The sequence below is a fragment of the Astyanax mexicanus genome, chromosome 8, assembly GCF_023375975.1.
Source record: "Astyanax mexicanus isolate ESR-SI-001 chromosome 8, AstMex3_surface, whole genome shotgun sequence".
NCBI classification, from domain to species: domain Eukaryota; kingdom Metazoa; phylum Chordata; class Actinopteri; order Characiformes; family Acestrorhamphidae; genus Astyanax; species Astyanax mexicanus.
Genome location: NC_064415.1, coordinates 3,703,540 through 3,725,550, shown reverse-complemented (window position 1 = coordinate 3,725,550; position 22,011 = coordinate 3,703,540). Strand labels below are relative to the sequence as shown.

The window sequence follows — 22,011 nt, the reverse complement described above, 5'->3', positions numbered from 1 at the left end:
CTGGAGAGCAGAGCTGAGCGGTTAGTTCTGCAGATACTGAGTGGCGTAATTTAAAGATTCATTTCCTGCAGGAACCCAAAGCTCCAGGCGAGCGTTCAGCTAAAATCACATTAAATAAAAAAACACCGCAAATCTCATATCTGCACTATTCTCATGATTACGTGCTTCCAGACACTCTAACTCTCCCTCTGCTCTCTATTAACATGATCTGAAGCACAGAACAGAGCTTCATACACCAGCAGCCATAAAAAAAACTGCATTTAATCCACATTAACCTTCATATTTACAGATAATAGAGAATCAAACACAGTTTCAGAATGAAAACATTAAAAGAGCACTTCAGTTTCTGAATCAGTTTCTCTGATTTTGCTATTTATAGGTTTATGTTTGAGTAAAATGAACATTGTTGTTTTATTCTATAAACTACAGACAACATTTCTCCCAAATTCCAAATAAATATATTGTAATTTAGATCATTTATTTACAGAAAATCAGAAATGGCTGAAATAACAAAAAAAAAAGATGCAGAGCTTTCAGACCTCAAATAATGCAAAGAAAACAACAAGTTCATATTCATAAAGTTTTAAGAGTTCAGAAATAATCAATATTTGGTGGAATAACCCTGGTTGGTTTTTAATCACAGTTTTTTTTCATGCATCATGGCATCATGTTCTCCTCCTCCACCAGTCTTACACACTGCTTTTGGATAACTTTATGCTGCTTTACTCCTGGTGCAAAAAATTCAAGTAGTTCAGTTTGGTGGTTTGATGGCTTGTGATCATCCATCTTCCTCTTGATTATATTCCAGAGGTTTTTAATTTGGTAAAATCAAAGAAAATCATTTTTTTTAAGTGGCCTCCTATTTTCTTCAGATCTGTATATATTGTGTTCTGTGTTATGCATGTATTACATCAGTTTAAATGTACTGTAATTGATACACTTAATATTATTGACTTGTTTATAAGTTTATAACTGATTTTAATAAAGGAATATCTGTTTGGTTGAAAAAGAGTGTGTGTTCAGTAAAACTCCCCTCAGAGTTATTACTGTGCAGTGTGTGTTACAGTGAGTATTATGGGATGTCATTACAGGGGTGTGGTTTCTGAAATATGATACTGTATAGAAATACAGTTTTAGCCAAAATACACCAAAATAACAGCATTCAGCCCAATAACTGAAGATCCAGCTATTCTACCATGCAACTGTCTCACTGTCCTACTGTCAAAACATCCTACTGTCTCACTGTCTCAATATCCAACTGACTCACTGTCCTACTGTCTCACTGTCTCAATATCCAACTGTCTCACTGTCCTACTGTCAAAACATCCTACTGTCTCACTGTCTCAATATCCAACTGACTCACTGTCCTACTGTCTCACTGTCTCAATATCCAACTGTCTCACTAACTCAACATTCAACTGACTTACTGTCCTACTGTCTCACTGTCTCAACATCCTACTGTCTCACTGTCTCAACATCCTACTGTCTCAACATCCAACTGACTCACTGTCCTACTGTCTCACTGTCTCAACATCCTACTGTCTCACTGTCTCAACATCCAACTGACTCACTGTCTCAACATCCAACTGTCTCACTGTCCTTCTGTCTCACTGTCTCAACATCCAACTGACTCACTGACAAAACATCCAACTGACTCACTGTCTCAACATCCAACTGTCTCACTGTCCTACTGTCTCACTGTCTCAACATCCAACTGTCTCACTGTCCTACTGTCTCACTGTCTCAACCTCCAACTGACTCACTGACAAAACATCCAACTGACTCACTGTCTCAACATCCAACTGTCTCACTGTCCTACTGTCTCACTGTCTCAACATCCAACTGTCTCACTGTCCTACTGTCTCACTGTCTCAACATCCAACTGACTCACTGACAAAACATCCAACTGTCTCACTGTCTCAACATCCAACTGTCTCACTGTCCTACTGTCTCACTGTCTCAACATCCAACTGTCTCACTGTCCTACTATCTCACTGTCTCAACCTCCAACTGACTCACTGACAAAACATCCAACTGACTCACTGTCTCAACATCCAACTGTCTCACTGTCCTACTGTCTCACTGTCTCAACATCCAACTGTCTCACTGTCCTACTGTCTCACTGTCTCAACATCCAACTGACTCACTGACAAAACATCCAACTGTCTCACTGTCTCAACATCCAACTGTCTCACTGTCCTACTGTCTCACTGTCTCAACATCCAACTGTCTCACTGTCCTACTATCTCACTGTCTCAACATCCAACTGACTCACTGACAAAACATCCAACTGACTCACTGTCTCAACATCCAACTGTCTCACTGTCCTACTGTCTCACTGTCTCAACATCCAACTGTCTCACTGTCCTACTGTCTCACTGTCTCAACATCCAACTGACTCACTGACAAAACATCCAACTGACTCACTATCTCAACATCCAACTGTCTCACTGTCCTTCTGTCTCACTGTCTCAACATCCAACTGACTCACTGACAAAACATCCAACTGACTCACTGTCAACATCCAACTGTCTCACTGTCCTACTGTCTCACTGTCTCAACATCCAACTGTCTCACTGTCCTACTGTCTCACTGTCTCAACATCCAACTGACTCACTGACAAAACATCCAACTGTCTCACTGTCTCAACATCCAACTGTCTCACTGTCCTACTGTCTCACTGTCTCAACATCCAACTGTCTCACTGTCCTACTATCTCACTGTCTCAACATCCAACTGACTCACTGACAAAACATCCAACTGACTCACTGTCTCAACATCCAACTGTCTCACTGTCCTACTGTCTCACTGTCTCAACATCCAACTGTCTCACTGTCCTACTGTCTCACTGTCTCAACATCCAACTGACTCACTGACAAAACATCCAACTGACTCACTATCTCAACATCCAACTGTCTCACTGTCCTACTGTCTCACTGTCTCAACATCCAACTGACTCACTGACAAAACATCCAACTGTCTCACTGTCTCAACATCCAACTGTCTCACTGTCTCAACATCCAACTGTCTCACTGTCCTACTGTCTCACTGTCTCAACATCCAACTGTCTCACTGTCCTACTGTCTCACTGTCTCAACATCCAACTGACTCACTGACAAAACATCCAACTGACTCACTGTCTCAACATCCAACTGACTCACTGACAAAACATCCAACTGACTCACTGTCTCAACATCCAACTGTCTCACTGTCCTACTGTCTCACTGTCTCAATATCCAAATGTCTCACTGTCCAACTGTCTCACTGTCAAAACATCCTACTGTCTGACCACTCCTACTATCTTATCACTCCACTTTCTTAACATCCTTCTGTCTCACCTTCCTACTGTCTCACCATCCTGAAACCTCATCAATCCACTGTCTCAACATCCTACGGTCTAACCATCCTACTGTCTCACTGTCTCACCATCCTACCACTAAACTGTCTCTTCATCCAACTGTCTATTCTACCATCCCACCAACACACTGTCTCACCGACAGACTATCTCACAATCCAACTGTCTCACCATCTTACTGTTTCATCATCCCACTGTCCTATTATTCTATCAACCTATCATCCCACTGTCTCACTCTCCCACAGTCTCACAATCTCACCACCCCAGCCTCCCACTCTGGAACGTGTATTTATGGTATCATTTCAAAACATTGTGTTATTGAATTATAATCTGCTGATGAGGATCAAAGTGGACGTGGTGGTTTTATGGGTTTTATGGGTTGAATATTTTGGGAAAACGACTCCGACTGGAACCCAAACACGTCCCCTCAGAAACCCGGATTCCTGGAACAGATCTCGGTACTTTCCCGCTCTTTTTTCTTTCTTCCTCTGCGGTTGTTGTTGAGACAGATTGTGATGGAGAGTAGGTTTGAACACATTCTTCATCTAAACGCTCAGAATTCTTTATCTAAACTCTGAATCTCTCGTTTTTCCGGAGAGTCGCAACAAAGCGAACTTCGTACAAAAGATCGGAATTTAAACAGAGTTAAACAAACGAAACGAGTCCGGAGCGCCGGAGACGTTTACCCTCGTATCCCTCCGCCTGCGGAGCCACACACACACACACACACACACACACACACACAAACACACAATCTCTCTACCCATAAACAACACTTTAGACCAAACCCACAGGAATTAAACTCTGCTTTAATGATACTTTAACCCCTAGAAACGCACTTCTCAAACTGGAGTACATTTACATTCCATCATAATACACCCCTGTAACACAATAACCTTACTGCACACACACACACACACATTAATATTATATATTAATATTATAATATATTGAATCTATTAAGTTTTTATTTGTAATTGTCAGAACTGTATGTTTGTGCTGATTGTTTAACCTGTTAGACCGTGTATATAAACCCACACTTCACTCCTTCACTTTCATTACTACAGATCACAGATCACTGCAACAGTGGGAAACCTCAATACAACTGGTGAATTGGTGTATAAGTGTGTGTGTGTGTGTGTGTGTGTGTGTGTGTGTGTGTAGTGTGTGTGTGTGTGTGTGTGTGTGTGTATAGCGTACCCTCTCCTGGTTCTGGTGGTTGTAATGGAGGAATTTTGCGCACTCGCTGTAATTGGCCCAGGTTTTGTTGTTACTGGTGGCCAGTTCCCAACTCCCATTCAGGTCACACCTCCTGTAGGCGTGGCCTAGACACACACACACACACACACACACACACAGAAAAAAAAACACACAAAAAAAATATATACAAAAAAGCTTGCATTTATTCATCCGCCACATTATTAAATACATAAATATACTAAGCATTATTATGCTATAGTGCACTAAAGTGTTCTTGTAGCCACATTATTATTATTAATCAGTATATTTAAAGAGTGATAAAATGGAACAATTTTTTGGAACTTAGAAAAAATGTAATTACAATATAAAAATAGTACAAAAGTACAAAAGTGTACTTAACTGTACTAAAATGGAACTATTTTAAAGAATTGATGTTAAATATATGTACAACTATATATACTACTTGTTCCTGTCTTTTGTAAGTAGTACACTTCTAGGTGTACTTTGTTGGGTATTAAAAATATTTTTATATACTGTTCTACAATTTGTTTTTTAAATTTTTTAATTTGACTTTTAATTGTGTTATTTAATTGTGTCCTATAATTTATTTACATTTATATTTTCCTAATTATAACTACAGAGCTTTGAAAAACATTTTATCTGTTATATTAATGTAATACCTAAATACATTTTTTTTTTAATTTACCAATGTAGTAATTTAATGTGCTTTCTAAAGTCAGTTACTACTGTAACAACAGTATTTTAGAAATATATTGAATTACATTAAACCAAAAATGTACTTCATAGTCTATTTATTTAAATACACTATATTGTACTTTTTTTAAAAGTATGATCAAAGTTTACTTTCAAGCATTTGATGAAAGCATAGTATTAATGTACTTTTAATATATTTTACGTACATAAATCTGTTAGTATATTTACAGCATACTTAGACATTTCTAATTATATTTAAGTACAATTAAGCATATTAAGGGATTACAGATTTTTCTGCCATTGTGAAATCTCAGAACATTCTGCACGTATGCAATTGTCATATTAATGCATTAAAATGTGTTTTATTCTGATAATCTTCTCAGAACTCTGATAAAACAGTGTATCAGGTATTAAATGGAGTCTCTGGCTGACTCTGACTGACTCTGTTGGCATTTAAAGGGTTTAGTTACGGAGGAATTGGTGGAAAAATTGGTGGAAATCCTTTTTAACATCCAAGAGACTCAGCGCACCTCTAAAACTGTGCAGATTCATTACTTTTCCCCAAACTCAGAGCGGAATGTGAGGCATGTGAGGAATGCGAGGACAGCGCTGGCGGCTCTCGTTTGTCTTGGGGACGGCGGACGGACGGACGGACGTGAGGCGGAGACGGAGGCGACACATTTATTCAAACTAAACCAACCAGGTAAAATTACCCTCCTCCAGAGACGCTCGGCACAGAGGCATTATAATGGTTTGTTATGACAGTGATCTGCAGATCTAACCGTCGCGCCTTTAGAGACGTTAGCACTTTCCCAAAACCCCACCTCTCCCTGAGGAGAGAAAGATCTGCTGAGAAATAGGAGCTGAGGGACGTGAATTCAGATCAGATCTGCAGGGAAATCCAGCTTTAGACGTATAGAGGTGGGAAATTCATCAGTTAAAAGCTCTGTAATCTCATAGTGAGAAAATTCACCTTCCTTTCTGCTGGAGTCATGATCCAACAGAGAAACCAAAAAAAAGAAATTTAAGAATATTCGGTACCACTTAATTAACAATAATCAGTTATAACACATAAGTAGAAAGTGTAACAATATAGGTCATTATTGCCTTTTCTACGTATGTGTTATAACTGATTATTAATGATTTTTAAGGCATTTACAACCTAATTAGTAACCATTAATAAACCAATTGTAAACCATTTATAAACCCTTTATAAAGGTAGTCTTATTTTAAAGTGGTACCGAAAATTATTAGAACCTATTAGAACCTGCAGATTTGATTGATTCTATCATTCAGTCATTGACCAAAAAAGGCTATAAAAAGTTGACTAAGTTGTTTTAATAAGTTGTTTTATTTCCCACCATTAAAGCAGGGGTCTGCCATAGGTGGCACGTGGGCCAGATGTGGCCCAAAAGCATGAAACATCTGGCCAATGAGGTTGTTTGAGCTATAATGAGCGTTAGTGGAAAAAATAAACACATAAATAAAATGTTTCTCTAGTGAGCTTTTGTTTATATTCCACCCGTTTTTGTTTTTCTGCCCGTTCTCTGGCTCCCTATCTCCTTATAAGGGTGTTTTTTTCTTGGCCATGTCCCAATTCACTAGCCGGGGCAGTGGTAGTGTATTGGGCCATGACCCTGACCACACGGGTTCGATCCCGTGTGAGGAGCGGTGTTTTTATTTATATATTTATTTATTTTATATTAATTTCTTTTTGGTTTTACCTGCTTTGAGATCAACTGGTTCTGCAATTGGGTTCAACAACCCTCTGGAGAGCTGGAGAGCTTTTACTAGTCTGCAGCTCCATCCCATTACACTTTTTTTGTGGGCCGCTACGTAATGGCTTGGAAAATATCTGGCATGCAGCCAAACTTAATTTGCGAAATATTCTCATTTAGAGCATTTATTTGCAGAAAATGAGAAATGACTGAAATAACAAAAAAGATGCAGAAAAAAAAGCTTTCAGACGTCAAATAATGCAAAGTTTTAAGAGTTCAGAAATGAGTATTTGCTGGAATAACGCTGTTTTTTAAATCACATTTTTTCGTTTTCATGCATCTTGGCATCATGTTCTCCTCCACCAGTCTTACACACTGCTTTTGGATAACTTTATGCTGCTTTACTCCTGGTGCAAAAATTCAAGCAGTTCAGTTTGGTGGTTTGATGACTTGTGATCATCCATCTTCCTCTGGATTATATTCCAGAGGTTTTCAATTTTTTATTGAGTGTATATTGCAGAGTATATTGCAGGGATGATGAAAAATATATACAGCTATCATGTTTTTAAGTGAATTTTCCTCACATTCAGTTTAACCATGGTCTCTGGCTAAATGTGACATTTCACTATAGATTAATTTAATATCACTGATATATAACACTTATATAACCATATATAACCATAAAAGACCCTGTAAAGAGTCCTGTAAGGTCTAAAAGCTTAATGTTCTTGTGTATGTTATCTATCTATCTATCTATCTATCTATCTATCTATCTATCTATCTATCTATCTATCTATCTATCTATCTATCTATCTATCTATCTATATATCTATCTATCAGCCTATCAGCCTATCAACCTATCAACCTATCTATCTATCTCTCTATCTCTCTCTCTCTCTCTCTCTCTATCAACCTATCTATCAATCTATCTATCTATCTATCTATCTATCTATCTATCTATCTATCTCTCTATCTCTCTATCTCTCTATCTCTCTCTCTCTCTCTATCAACCTATCAACCTACCAACCTATCAACCTATCTATCTATCTATCTATCTATCTATCTATCTATCTATCTATCTATCTATCTATCTATCTATCTATCTCTCTCTCATATATATATATGTGTGTGTGTATAAATAAAGGTTAGAGGTTCAGTTCTCCTTACTTTGCATATCCTCACACACAACCATACACACACACCTGGGGCCTGTATTCCATTTAGAAGCTTGTAGAGAAAGGAGGACAGTGTGTGTGTGTGTGTGTGTGTGTGTGTGTGTGTGTGTGTGTGTGCGTGTTACCTTTGTGGTTAAAGTCGTAGATGTATTCAGGGCAGGCTGTGGACACGGTTCTTCCAGGAGCCCCCTCAGGCCAACACAGGATCCCATCCCACTCAGGCATACAGAAACCTTCTGAAACACACACACACACACACACACACACACACACACACACACAGTGGCATTTAGAACAGTTTAGGAGAGCTGTGGAGGTCAAAAAGAGACATGGACGACCAAAACACTGCAGAAAATAAGACAGAACTCTCCCACGGGTTGAACAATGAAACTGAAGCACCTGGTTTTAGAGCACAATAATTGATTGTGGTGACGGACAGTTCTGGTGGAAACAGGAGAGTTGAGGTGCACATTGAATTCTTCCGTGATTTGATCAGCCGTGGTTTTATGTTTTTTGGATACTATCCGGGTTAGCACCCGAACATCCCTTTCAGACAGCTTCCTCTTACAGCGTCCACAGTTAATCCTGTTGGATGTGGTTGGTGCTTCTTGGTGGTATGCTGACATTACCCTGGATACCGTGGCTCTTGATGCATCACAAAGACTTGCTGTCTTGGTCACAGATGCTCCAGCAAGACGTGCACCAACAATTTGTCCTCTTTTGAACTCTGGTATGTCACCCATAATGTTGTGTGCATTGTAATATTTAGAGCAGAACTGTGCTCTTACCCTGCTAATTGAACCTTCACACTCTGCTCTTACTGCTGCAATGTGCAATTAATGAAGATTGAACACCAGGCTGCTCCAATTTAGCCATGAAACCTAAAATTCCACACCAAAATGATGACAGGTGTTTCAGTTTCATTGTCCAACCCCTGTATCTGCCTTAAACCTGCAGATTTTTTTTATCCACAGAATTATTTTGGCCTATCACCATATTTACCGTACCAGTCAAAAGTTTGCATTGTAGATTAATACTAAAATCAACTACAATATATTTTTCTATGAAGATTATATTTTATATTTTACATTCTTAGATTAGACAGTTCTGCACATCTCTGCTGGATTTTCTCAGTCAGTTTTATGAGGTAGAGTCACCTGGAATTCAGGCTTTCAGTTAACAGCTGTGCTGAACTCATCAAGAGTTAATTACTTGAATTTCTTGTCTCTTAATAAAGTGTTTGAGAGCATCAGTTAAAGTAAAGTAGTGAAGAGGTAGAGTTACAGGTATACAGTGAATAGTGAATATTTGAGTAATGTTCTAATCCAGGTTATGAGAAGCAACAACTACTCAACTAAGAATAGAAGAAATGAAGGTCAGTTAATCTGAAAAAAAGAAGAATTTAAAGAACTTTGAAAGTATCCTCAAGTGCAAAAACTTTACAACTTGATGATGATGATGGAACTGGCACTCATCAGGATCGCCACAGGAAAGGGTGGAAGATCAAGCGTTTCCTCTTTTGTACAGGATAAGTTAATCTGATATCAAAGGGTACGATTTTAAAGGAACATTAAATTATTAAACGCTGCTATTTAACTAGCTTGATTTATTTTTTTTAAGGAAAACAGCTAAATTAATAATTGTAAAATAAAAGATATTCATAGTGACCCTTAGAATGATGGAGCCCTGCACTCTGAACAGGGCTGAAGGACCACATTCGGTTCAGGTAGGTCTGAAAGGATTTAGCCTGAAGACTAAATGAAACTCAGTGAAGCAGAAGCTGCTGATCACTCTCAGAACATTTATATAACAGGGTCTCAGATGTGACCTGTGATTCCTGTGATTCCTGTGACGCAGAGCTCAGCGCTTAACCTCTGACTTCACGTCAAAACCCTCCGCAGATCCAGGTGATCAGTCTAGTTATATCAGAATAGTTATAAATGTATTTATTTCTGCAAAAAAAATTAATCATAATTTACCTATGTTATCTCTCAGAGCAACAGATCTTAATTAATCTACAGTTACAGTAGATACAGAATCACCAGCACTGTAATCTGTTGTACCCGTACTGCTCTGTAATTAATCTACAGTTACAGTAGATACAGAATCACCAGCACTGTAATCTGTTGTACCCATACTGCTCTGTAATTAATCTACAGTTACAGTAGATACAGAATCACCAGCACCGTAATCTGTTGTACCCATACTGCTCTGTAATTAATCTACAGTTACAGTAGATACAGAATCATAGTCTGAACTGTGTTTCACAGCAAATTTTTTTGGTTTAGACCCAAAAATAGGTGTAAAAGATCTACAATGCTGATAATACTGTGAACACTTACTGCATTCAGGTCCTGCAACATTTCTACAGCATCCAAAACAGGTTCTGATCTGTCGGTCACAATAATTACATTATAATTACTGATTTATCATATAATATATGAACCTGACCTCAATCATATTTACTGACCCCAATATTGCGCATTGCATTTACTCAGTGAGGCGAGTCTATTAATGTAAATTAGTTGGTATGTCGACTTTTTAAATGTAGGATAGTTTAAAATATTCATATTCCAATTCCAATGTATGAATATTTTAATAATTAAAAGCTCACTGATCTTTACAATGATGTTCCTGCATCATTTTGATGATATATCATTATCAAATCAGCATATACAATATAAAACGTCCTTCAGCAATTTATTTTTACAGCTAATCAATGGTTATTATCTCTCGAATCAAGAATGACCCTTTATCCAGGCTGTTAGCATCTCTATCATTAGCATCATAGATATCATTGCCACGCCTCTGTAATTCCGGTCATAGATTTTCTCAGATTTTCATTTTTCTTCATTATAAGCTCATCAAACTGTCAAACTGACCCCAAAATGATTTACAGTCCTCAACAAAAGTATTGGAACAGTGAGGACAATCCACTTTAGTTTCTGAATCAGTTTCTCTGATTTTGCTATTTATAGGTTTATGTTTGAGTAAAATGAACATTGTTGTTTTATTCTATAAACTACAGACAACAATTCTCCCAAATTCCAAATAAAAATATTCTCATTTAGAGCATTTATTTACAGAAAATGAGAAATGACTGAAATAATAAAAAAGATGCAGAAAAGCTTCTAAAAACTTTAAATAATGCAAAGAAAACAAGGTCATATTCATAAAGTTTTAAGAGTTCAGAAATCAATATTTGGTGGAATAATAACCCTGGTTTTTAATCACAGTTTTTTTTTCATGCATCTTGTTGTCAACATCATCATCATCATCATGTTATCCTTCACCAGTCTTACACACTGCTTTTGGATAACTACAGTTTGGATGCCTTTACTCCTGGTGCAAAAAATCATAAATTTATCTTCCTCTTGATTATTTTTCAGAGGTTTTTAATTTGGTAAATGCAAAATAAACTCGTCATTTTTGAGTGGTCTCTTATGTTATTTCCAGAACTGAATGGCATAAAAATATCATTTGTTTCCAGGTCTTTTCTTATGAGTCTAATTTACTTATTTAATTTTAATTAATTCTTCATTATATGTTGTTTGTTGACTGACAATAGAGTGAAAACTGAGTGCGGCACGTAGCATTTAGCATGTAGCGCTGTTTATAGGAATAATAGCTTTTGTCTGTCTGTCTGTCTGTCTGTCTTTGTTCATTAGCACCCCCCAGACACTCAGTGATGAACAGTGAGCAAAGCGAGCGAGCGAGCGGATTGGTCAGGAACACCCGGGTCTACTAGACCACGCCCACTCTGCTCTAAAAGCCGCAGAGCTGAATAAATGCGATTTCTGCACATTTACGACAAAACACCACAAAACGCCACGCAATTATCCGGCCATACATCAAGGACTGAGGCTGGATTGTTGCGTTTCGTTCCAACTGCTCTAAAAAAAAAAAAAAAAAAGAGTTTGAGGCAAAGTGATGCATTTCGATGCATTTGCACTTTTTTAAACGCTCTTGGACGCAGAGCCGAGCTGAGCTGAGCTGTGATGTGTGTGGAGGTCGGGGGGGTTTGATAATGAGGCAGAATTGCCCCTTTTTTCCCACAGCTTCTTGGCTACGTCCATCCAGTGTTATTGAAACCAGCTGCCCCCCACCGGCCACAAAATCACTGGTTACGGCTGAAGCAGAGCGCCGGGACCCGCCGGCAGCGCCATTACTCTCTCCTCTCCTGTAATCAAAGACTTTTCAAAGGGCCAAATCAAAGCCGGGGGCCAGAATCTGCTTTATGTGGCCCCAGAGCGACTCGTCACTCCGCACGTATAATTAAAGCAGCGCTCTGAGACTTTCTGAGAAACGCTGGGGCTCAAAAATAACAATGACCACCGGAGAAAGACCCAGCGTACGTAAATACGTTAACCAGAGGACCACCTACCTACCACAGCCCACCGAGCTCAACCACACACATATATGTACATATATATATATAATATATATATTTATCCCCGAATTCCAAGGCCCTGATGTTTCCATCCTCGTATCTGGTGAGGTTGCACCGCGGTTGCACGGTTGCCAGGTTGTGGTTATTGGTGATGTCATTCCTTCTTTCTTAAATAATATTTGCCTTAACCCCCCCCCCCCACCCTCCAGCTGCCCCCCACCCCGCCTCACCCTCAAGCTGCCCCCCACCCTCCAGCCCCGCGCCCACAGCCGATATTCGCTCTGATTTATGAAAAGCCCCGTTCCTCTCTGAACCCCGAGACGGTCCTGCTGCTGTTATTCCACAGGCTGGGTTATTTTAACGCTATTTTAAAGCCGCAGGTCTCGAGCAGGATGGTTGTAATTAGCTGTATTCACTCAGAACCATGAATAACTTTCATATATTTAACAAATATTTAAGTATTTTCACCTAAAAATCTACTGTTTCCGTCATTTTCTTCCGTCACATCTTCTGATCACCTTTTCTTATTAAGGATTAAGTTGCATAAGATAGATACAGTAACGGGAAACACTTTAAAACATGTATAACACTTTTATTAATATACCATAAACTAATGTATTAAAAACTATTATTTTAAGATTTTTTTAAGAAACTAAAAAGTTGCTAACGTGTAATGAACACTAATGAATGCATTACCAACATGAACTGCATTTGCTAAATATTCGTCTGATTTAAAATTCGTATTAATTAAGTAGCAATCTATCAATGTTCAAATTCTGATGACTCTAATGATTTGTTAAAGGTCACCTTCCGTCGTTTTTTCTTTCATTTTAAAATGTCTAGTTGTGGTCTCTAGTATGAATGAATGACATGTGAGCCGTTTTTGTAAAAAAAAAGTGCTCAGGTGTCTCTGTATAGCTCTTTTTTAATGGACTGTTTTAGGGGTGTGTCCAAAATGACCGGATTCCAGCTTTGCTCATGAATATTCATACATGCAAACAGCATGCAAATATCTCTCCTCTGATTGGCTAGGAGCACTGCGACGCCCCTCCGCCGCTCTGCCGCTCACTGCCTCCCACCTCCTAACTGATGAGCGGTGATGTTGCGTCGCTTCAGCTCCGCCTCTGGGAGTTTCTCGAGCCAAGGTGGGCTGGTCTGTGAGTTTCTGCCTACGTAGGCAGAAAGATAATTCAAAATTCACCCGTTTTTCGGAGGGGGGGAGGGGGGGATTTCTTTGCTTAGCTCCTGCAGACAATGGGGGCTGCAAAACAGTTTAATGTGCAGGTGTACACATTCAACTCGGAGAGACCTACTGTATTCCACAAAAAACAAGAAAAATCGGATTTTCGCGGAAGGTGACCTTTAACATTTCTAAGAATGAACATCCATGCTGATAAAAACAAAAAAAGTATCGGTAACACTTCCTATAAACCCTGTATTCAAAATGTATTTTAAATGCATTCATAATGCATTACATGGCATGCATAATACCTTATAATGACTGTAATAAGTCTGTATAATAACTCATAAGTACATAAAGCAACATTTATAACACAATATAAACTACAAGTCATTACTGACTTTAAGTGAAGTGAATTTTCTTATGCTTTTTAAACATGAAGTAAATTTTTATTATACCTCACTCACTATAATGTCTTGACAGTAATGACTTTATATAAGGCTTTATAATTATATTATAATATTATAAATGCATTTATAATACATTATAAATACAGGGTTTATAGGAAGTGTTAAATTATCATATGTAAACATTTGTAAATATTCAAATTCTGATGAACTAATGCTTTGTTTACATCTACTAATCATTAGTTACAAATATATAAATTAAACTTATTATAAAGCATTACCAATAACTCCACCCACTCTGTAGAGATGCTGTGTTTAATTTTGCACAAAACTATTCACAACATATTATTCGGCATACTGTACATAATACCTTATATATTATACCACAGTTAGTTCCGACCCTGCAATGTGATTGGCTGAGAGATGTTCTATGAGTACTGTTATCAGCCGGTAATGCACTGTAACCGAAGCTCTCCATGTATTACCCCGCAACATACAGGTAACATAGGCAACCATGCAGCGCGTACAAGCCAAACAGCACAGCTACAAACAGAGCAGCAATGGAACTATTTTAACTCGCGGAGTTTTTATAATTAGATTGTGTTAGATAGAATTTAATTGATTAAATGATTAACATCACTAATATTAATCTAATTTATTTTCCTAATCTAACACACATTATTTTATTTACATTTAAATACTAGTTATTAAAAGCTTTGCTTTAAGGAGAAGAAAGTGATTAATCTGAATGGTATATGTTATCCCTACATAAACCAAATATAACAACCATTTCCATACAAACTATCATTCTGTGATATTACAAATGTATTATAAATGTTTTTATACTGTGTAAAATACATTTTAACATATTAATCTATATAATATATTGTCCAGCCCTTATAATCTAGACTGAAATACTGATATTTAGCTTAGTGAGCTTCGTCAGCAACTTAAAGTATCTGGGTGTATTCAGCAGAAACAGGGTCCACAAATATTTGGACATGAAAAATTAGAACATGCAAACATGCAGTGCCTGTATAAAGTTTTTCAATGGTTCTTTCAGACTGTAGGACTATTATGGGCTGTATTTAGGTCTGTCAAGTGCGATAAGTAAATGTGCAGCTCTCTGAGAGAATGCTATTTGTAGAGTTAGTAATTTTACACTTGAATATTTTTAACAAGGACAGATCTAGGCGTCTCGAACCCAATTCCCTCACCTCCTCCCCGTCTCACTCAATGAAGACCTTGTTCCTGCTCTGCTCTGGAGACGTGTGGTCTTCACCAAAGAGCAAACGCTCAGAAACAACAAATATCAGCACGGGAAACCCGCGGCCCAGCCGCCTCCTCCTCCTCCTCCCCGCCCGGACAAGAATAGCCCAACCACCTCAGCTAGCGTCTCGCTAATTCTGCAGCGCACAGCGCAAACAATCCACACCTCTCTCCTGCAGCCGCCAAGCTAATAATAGCAGAGCTAACGGCTGCCGAGCTGCACCAATAACACGAGGGGTGGTCCAGGAAAACACCGGAGCAGGGTGAGGCACTGGGAGCTGGCCAAAGACTCCAAAAACCTTCATCAAACCTCCATCATATTATACCTCCATCAGACCTCCATATTATACCTCCATCAGATCTCCATCAGACCTCCATCAGACCTCCATATTATACCTCCATCAGATCTCCATCAGACCTCCATCAGACCCCATCAGACCACCAATCAGACCTCTATCAGACCCTTCCATCAGACCTCCATCAGACCCCCCTATTATACCTCCAACAGACCTCCACCATACCCTTCCAATCAAACCCCCCTTTTATACCTCTATCAGACCTCCATCAAACTCTTCCATCAGACCCCCATTAGAACTCAGACCCCCATCAAAACCCCTCTTTTAGACCTCCATCAAACCCCCTATTATACCTCCATCAAACTCCCCTTTCAGACATCCACCAGACCCCTCTATCAGAACTCCAGTAGACCCCATCAGTCCTCCGTCAGACCCCCCATCAGACCTCCATCAAACCCCCCTATTATACCTTCATCAAACCCTCCTATCAGACCCTTCTATCAGACCTCCATCAAACCCTTCCATCAGACCCTTCTATCAGACATTCATCAGATCTCCATCAGTCCTCCATCAAACCCCCCTATCTAAAATCATCAGACCTCCAATCAGACCTCCATCAAACCCTTCCATCAGACCCTTCTATCAGACCTCCATTAGACATTCATCAGACCTCCATCAAACCCTCCTATCTAAAATCATCAGACCTCCAATCAGACCTCCATCAAACCCTTCCATCAGACCCTTCTATCAGACCTCCATTAGACATTCATCAGACCTCCATCAAACCCCCCTATCTAAAATCATCAGACCTCCAATCAGACCTCCATCAAACCCTTCCATCAGACCCTTCTATCAGACCTCCATAAGACATTCATCAGACCTCCAATCAGACCTCAATCAACACCCCCTATCAGACCTACATAAAACCCTTCCATCAGACCACCAATCAGACCTACATCAAACCCCCCTATTATACCTCCATCAAACCCTTCTATCAGACCTCCATTAGACCTCCATCAAACCCTCCTATTAGACCTCCATCAAACCCTTCTATCAGACCTCCATTAGACCTCCATCAAACCCTCTTATCAGACCTCCATCAAACTCTACTATCAGACCTCCATCAAACCCTCTTATCAGACCTCCATCAAACTCTACTATCAGAGCTCTATTAAACCTCCATCAGACCTCCAACCGTACCTCCATCAAACCCACCTATTAGACCTCTATCAGATCTCCATCAGAACACCTTTTAGACCCCCAACAGACCTCCATCAAACCCTCCCATCAGACCTCTATCAAACTAACCCCTCTTAGACCTCTGAACAACAAACAGATAAAACACAATGAAGAGAAAATAGTTAAAGAAACAAAAATGGGTCAGCCTATCAGTATCCTGACCAATCACAAGCCTAATAACATAGCTCCACCCCCTCTCTTCAAGTCTGAGGAACTGGAACTGGCGAGCTGGGTGAGCTGTTGCTTAGCAACAATCTCAGATAACGGTAACTAGTAAGCTATCCAAATATTTTATCAAAATAAGTTACGTTTCTCTGTCTCAAGGTTGCCATGGAAAAGTAAAACAAGTGTTTGTAAGTGATAGACAGCTGTCAGTCATGCACAATCATTAGAATATTATGACCACACCCACACAGTTCTCAGAGAGGTGTGTAGGAGCATTTTGGTGATTTTTAAGAAGTGTTTTTTCATATTTCTGCGTTGTGTTTTTCTGCTTTTGTGTTTCTGCAATTTAAGCTTTAAAAACTGATTTAAAAGCTGATTCATTATTACAGGTTGTTGAATGTGGAATATGGAGCTAAACTAGCATCTATTTCCTCCAATAAACTCTCTATTAAACTCAGTAACTCAGCGCTTTGAAATATTCTGACATCACAAAAAAAACAGTTTATCTACAGACTCAATAATGCACAGAAACACAATATTCTATTTATTCTGGCTGCTGCACTAATATATGGGGAATATGTTTCATAAAGAAAAAGTCAGGGAACACAGTCTGCTGCAGCACTTTTAAAGCTGAGGAGATTAAAGGTCAGGTGTTCCAGCAGGAGCAGCTTATTGGACCTGAGCTTCACCCAAAAGACCCAGTGATCAATAAACAGCACTGCCCTGAAAACCCAGCAGAACACCAGCAATATTAAATCAATATATCCTTCAGACACAAAAACACATTCTTAAATTCACCATATCCACAGATATATCCTGTACTTAAAGTTGATCTCATTGCTGACACCCATGTGCAAATGCACACCTGTAAAAGAGACGTGCTGCCAAAAGAATAGGACCCCTCTAATCCACCAGGTGTGCAGAGAAACTGTGCTCTCTGGAATCATGGAGCTCCAGCCAATATATTTGGTTGAGTTGAGTTGGGGATGAGATGTGGATGAGTTTGGGATGAGTTGTTGCTGAGTTGGGTTGAGTTGTGTTTGAGTTAGGTTGAATTTGGAATAGCGTGGCATGAGTTAGAATGAGTTGGGATGATTTAGGGATGAACTGGGGATGAGTTGGTTTGAGTTGGGGATGAGTTGGGCTGATTTGGTTTGTGCTGATTTGGGTTGAGTTGAGGATGAGTTGGGGATGATTTTGGCTGATTTAGGTTAAGTTGGGAATGAGTTTGGAATGAGTTGCGGAGGAGGTGGGTTGAGTTAAGGATGAGCTGGGGATGAGTTGGGCTGATTTGGATGAAGTTGGGTTGAGTTGTGGATGAGTTTGGGAATTAGTTGGTTGGAGTTTGGTTGAGTTAGGTTTAATTAGGATGAGTTGGTATGATTTGGGTTGAGTTGGGGTGAGTTGAGTCAAACTGAGTTGGGCTAAGTTGGGTTGAGTTGGGTTAAGTTGGGGATGGATTGGGATGAGTTGAATTGGGAATGAGTTGGATTGGGTGGAGTTGTGTCACTGATGAGGTGGGCTGATGATCATCCATCCAACATCTTGAGCTCACTAACTAACGCTCCTTTTGCTGCAAAATGCAATCAAATCCTCAAAGCAATGTTCTCCAGAATGTATTGTACTGTACAGAAGTCTTCTCTGGGCAGTAGAGACAGTTACTCCAACAAAAACAGGATAAACTCTTTTTAAAACCCTTGATTTCAGAAGAAACAACAGATGTGCCCCAACACTTTTGTCCATATAAACAGGGTGTTTATATATATATATATATATATATATATATATATAAAATTCTTATTATCATCAATGCTTCATCGATCGAGGCCGAGGTTTGAGGCTTATTGTTCACCAGCTTCTCATTTTCAAACATTTTTGTTCCACCTTAAATGTTGTGGATGTTACATTTTGCTGACCTATTTAAGGTGGAATGGAAAATTGGAATAAATTACTTCATTAAAAGCTTCATATTTAAGGTGACTTAAGGTGGCTTTGCTGGATTATTGTTGAGAGATGTTGTTTCAGGTGACAGATAGAAGCTCCACCTGTTTCTACTGATCTGTGCAGATGTAGCCTTAGCATGCTTAGCAGGAGGATTAGCCTGCTATTAGCATGTATGCTAGGCTAGCAGCTACAGGAAAAAAAAAAATTGGCTTTATTACAAATATTGTCGCATTCTCAAGACTGAATCACAGATGGCTAAATATATTTCCATCATTTTTTCATATCTCTCCATCATAAATAACCAGTAAAGCCCTCAGAAAAGAGAAATGCTAAATCAGTGATTTGGACAGAACCGACAGTGTGTGAGGATCGTGGATGAGCTGCAAAAAACAGAAGATGAGCTGCTTCCTCTTCACTGGAGAGAGAGAGAGCGACAGTAGCCTACATGCCAAACGGTGCAGATGGTCAAACATTTAAAATTAATTGGGGACCACAATTAAATTAATCAAGCCTTTTGGGTTGAGAAGCTAAAATCGTATTTAGAAGTTAATGGGTAATACAGAGCGCTGTAGTGCTGAAGCTTAAACACTGTTCCTATACTCTTCATACATTCACATTTAAAAAATGAATATCAGAACATATATATATATATATATATATATATATATATATATATATATATATATATATATATATATATATAGCAAAAAACTGAACAATCAATTAAAAACATTGTCTAGTTAAACATATATAATCAAATTAACATTTAACCCCTTAACGCCTGTTGTTGCAAATATGCGACTAACCGTTTGATTCAATCAACCTGCCAAGATAGCGCCTGCATTCCCCCAATGCCTGTTAGTGCATATTCGCCACGGACCTAGGAACCTTTGACAATTTACAATTCAAATGAATCTAGAATTCAGATTAATGAAATGTTTCCTGTAATATTTGTGTATATTGTGTTGGTGACAGTAATTGGTGTTATTTATTATTGAATGCCTGCTGTTGGGTGCATAAATAAAACATTGATTTTTCACTGTTATATTACTCTGTTATTGTTATCTTAGTATGGACCATTATGTCTGCTGTAGCAAATTTGCAACATATAAAATTTACCCCAAATAGACCATATTGCCTGTTGTTGCAAATTTGCAACATACCAAAATTTCTATTTATTTTTGTGCAAAAGTGAAATTAATAATCTCAACAATATTTACTATCTACTTAAAGGTAAAACACACATGAAACATTTTTTCATATACAGCTACATTAATTCAGGCGTTAAGGGGTTAAGTTGTAAAATGTAAAATAAACAAAACATTTAATAAAGTTATAACTAGGCCTGTCACGATAACAAAATTTTCAGGACGATATATTGTCCCAGAAATTATTGCGATAAACGGTAATATTGTTATTTTAAAGCACCACTAAAGAAAATGCTTTTTCCTGCTTTCTGGGCCCCCAAAGGTGCTTTAAGACAACGTGCCACACTAATAACATACTAGCATAATACTATTACACCATTTTACAATTAAACTAACTTTATATTATTAAGAGCAGACATTGGGCTCCCAATATAAAAATATTTTAATATCGTAAATAACTACAACAAATAAAGTTCTGAAAAACTGCACTAAATATTAAACAGACCCTTATTCAAAAAATAAAGCAACAACAAATAGATTAAAGTAACATTAATTATTAAAACAAAAAAAAAAACTCTCAACACATGGGCACTTGCAGATTCCTTTTTTCTGATCATATATGTATATGCTGTAACACACACATTAGCTTAGTCCATATGATCGAAGACACACAGATCCCAGAGCTCTTGCTATAAATGTATTTTTTAATACTCGCTCTCTCATGTAAACAAATCCACGCGGAAACACGTGGCTGTTTTCGACTTGAAAAAAAATGATCGTATGATAAGTCGATAACATAGTTATCGCGACAGGCCTAGTTATAACGCAATAGCCTCTTATAGCTAGCATTTACCACTCTGGCTGAAATAACCTCAAGTAGACGTTTCCTGTAACCTATAATCTACAATTCTACCAGCGTTTCCCACTCCTCCATGCAGAATTCTTTCAGCTGTGTGACGTTAGAGAGGTTTCTTGCTGCACATCCTGTTTCAAATCACCTCACAGTATCTTAATATGATTACAATCTGGGTTTTGACCTGGACTAAATAACTCTCCATTTCTTTCTTTTTAATTGTTTCTTGGTGGATTTATTGGATTTTTAATGTTTTGGGTCGTTGTCATGTTGCATGGTCCACCTTCACTTCAGCCCAAAACCATAACATTTACACCTTCATGCTTCATAGATAGATAGATAGATAGATAGATAGATAGATAGATAGATAGATAGATAGATAGATAGATAGATAGACAGACAGACAGACAGACAGACAGACAGACAGACAGACAGGTCGGCAGGCAGGCAGATAGATAGATGCTAGTTGTAGCTTGTATGACTATGTATGTAATATATATATATATATAGAAACTTTCCAAACATTTTCCTTAAAAGTAATATACATGTGTTTATTATAATGATTATTTTAAAGATTATGTAGTAATGTTTAAGAGCAAATTATTTAGTTTTATTAGTTTATTTGTATATAAACATATGTTTAATTAGATTAATATTAATGAAATGCTGTTTTTAAAGCTGTGTGATGATCAGGTGAAGCTCCAGCGGTGGCGTTTGTGTTTTTTTGCCGTGAGGAGGATAAACAGCGGAGAGTCTTTTCCCTGTCGGAGGTTCTAAGCGTCTTCCTCTGAGCTCTGATGGGAAAGACGTGTTCATCCGTCCAAAAGGGGTCAGAAAACAGCCACCAGACAGAGGCAGGAGTCATCAGGTATACAGGTCAGCTCTGAGACGCTGGAACACGGCCAGCGGCACAAATTACCCCCAAAAAACACACTGTTTATCACTGCATGACTCATAT

At 38.4% G+C, this 22,011-nt stretch overlaps 1 protein-coding gene across 1 annotated transcript in view; it reads right to left on the bottom strand.

Annotated features, from left to right (window-relative positions):
* pth1r (parathyroid hormone 1 receptor) overlaps positions 1–22,011 on the bottom strand; it is a 186,672-nt gene that overhangs the window by 36,785 nt on the left and 127,876 nt on the right. Inside the window, exons 3-4 of the mRNA XM_022685349.2 lie at positions 8,288–8,398; positions 4,556–4,680 (exon numbers count right to left, since the gene is read on the bottom strand). Coding sequence (XP_022541070.2) covers positions 4,556–4,680; positions 8,288–8,398 — 236 coding nt within the window. The remainder of the gene's footprint in view (positions 1–4,555; positions 4,681–8,287; positions 8,399–22,011) is intronic.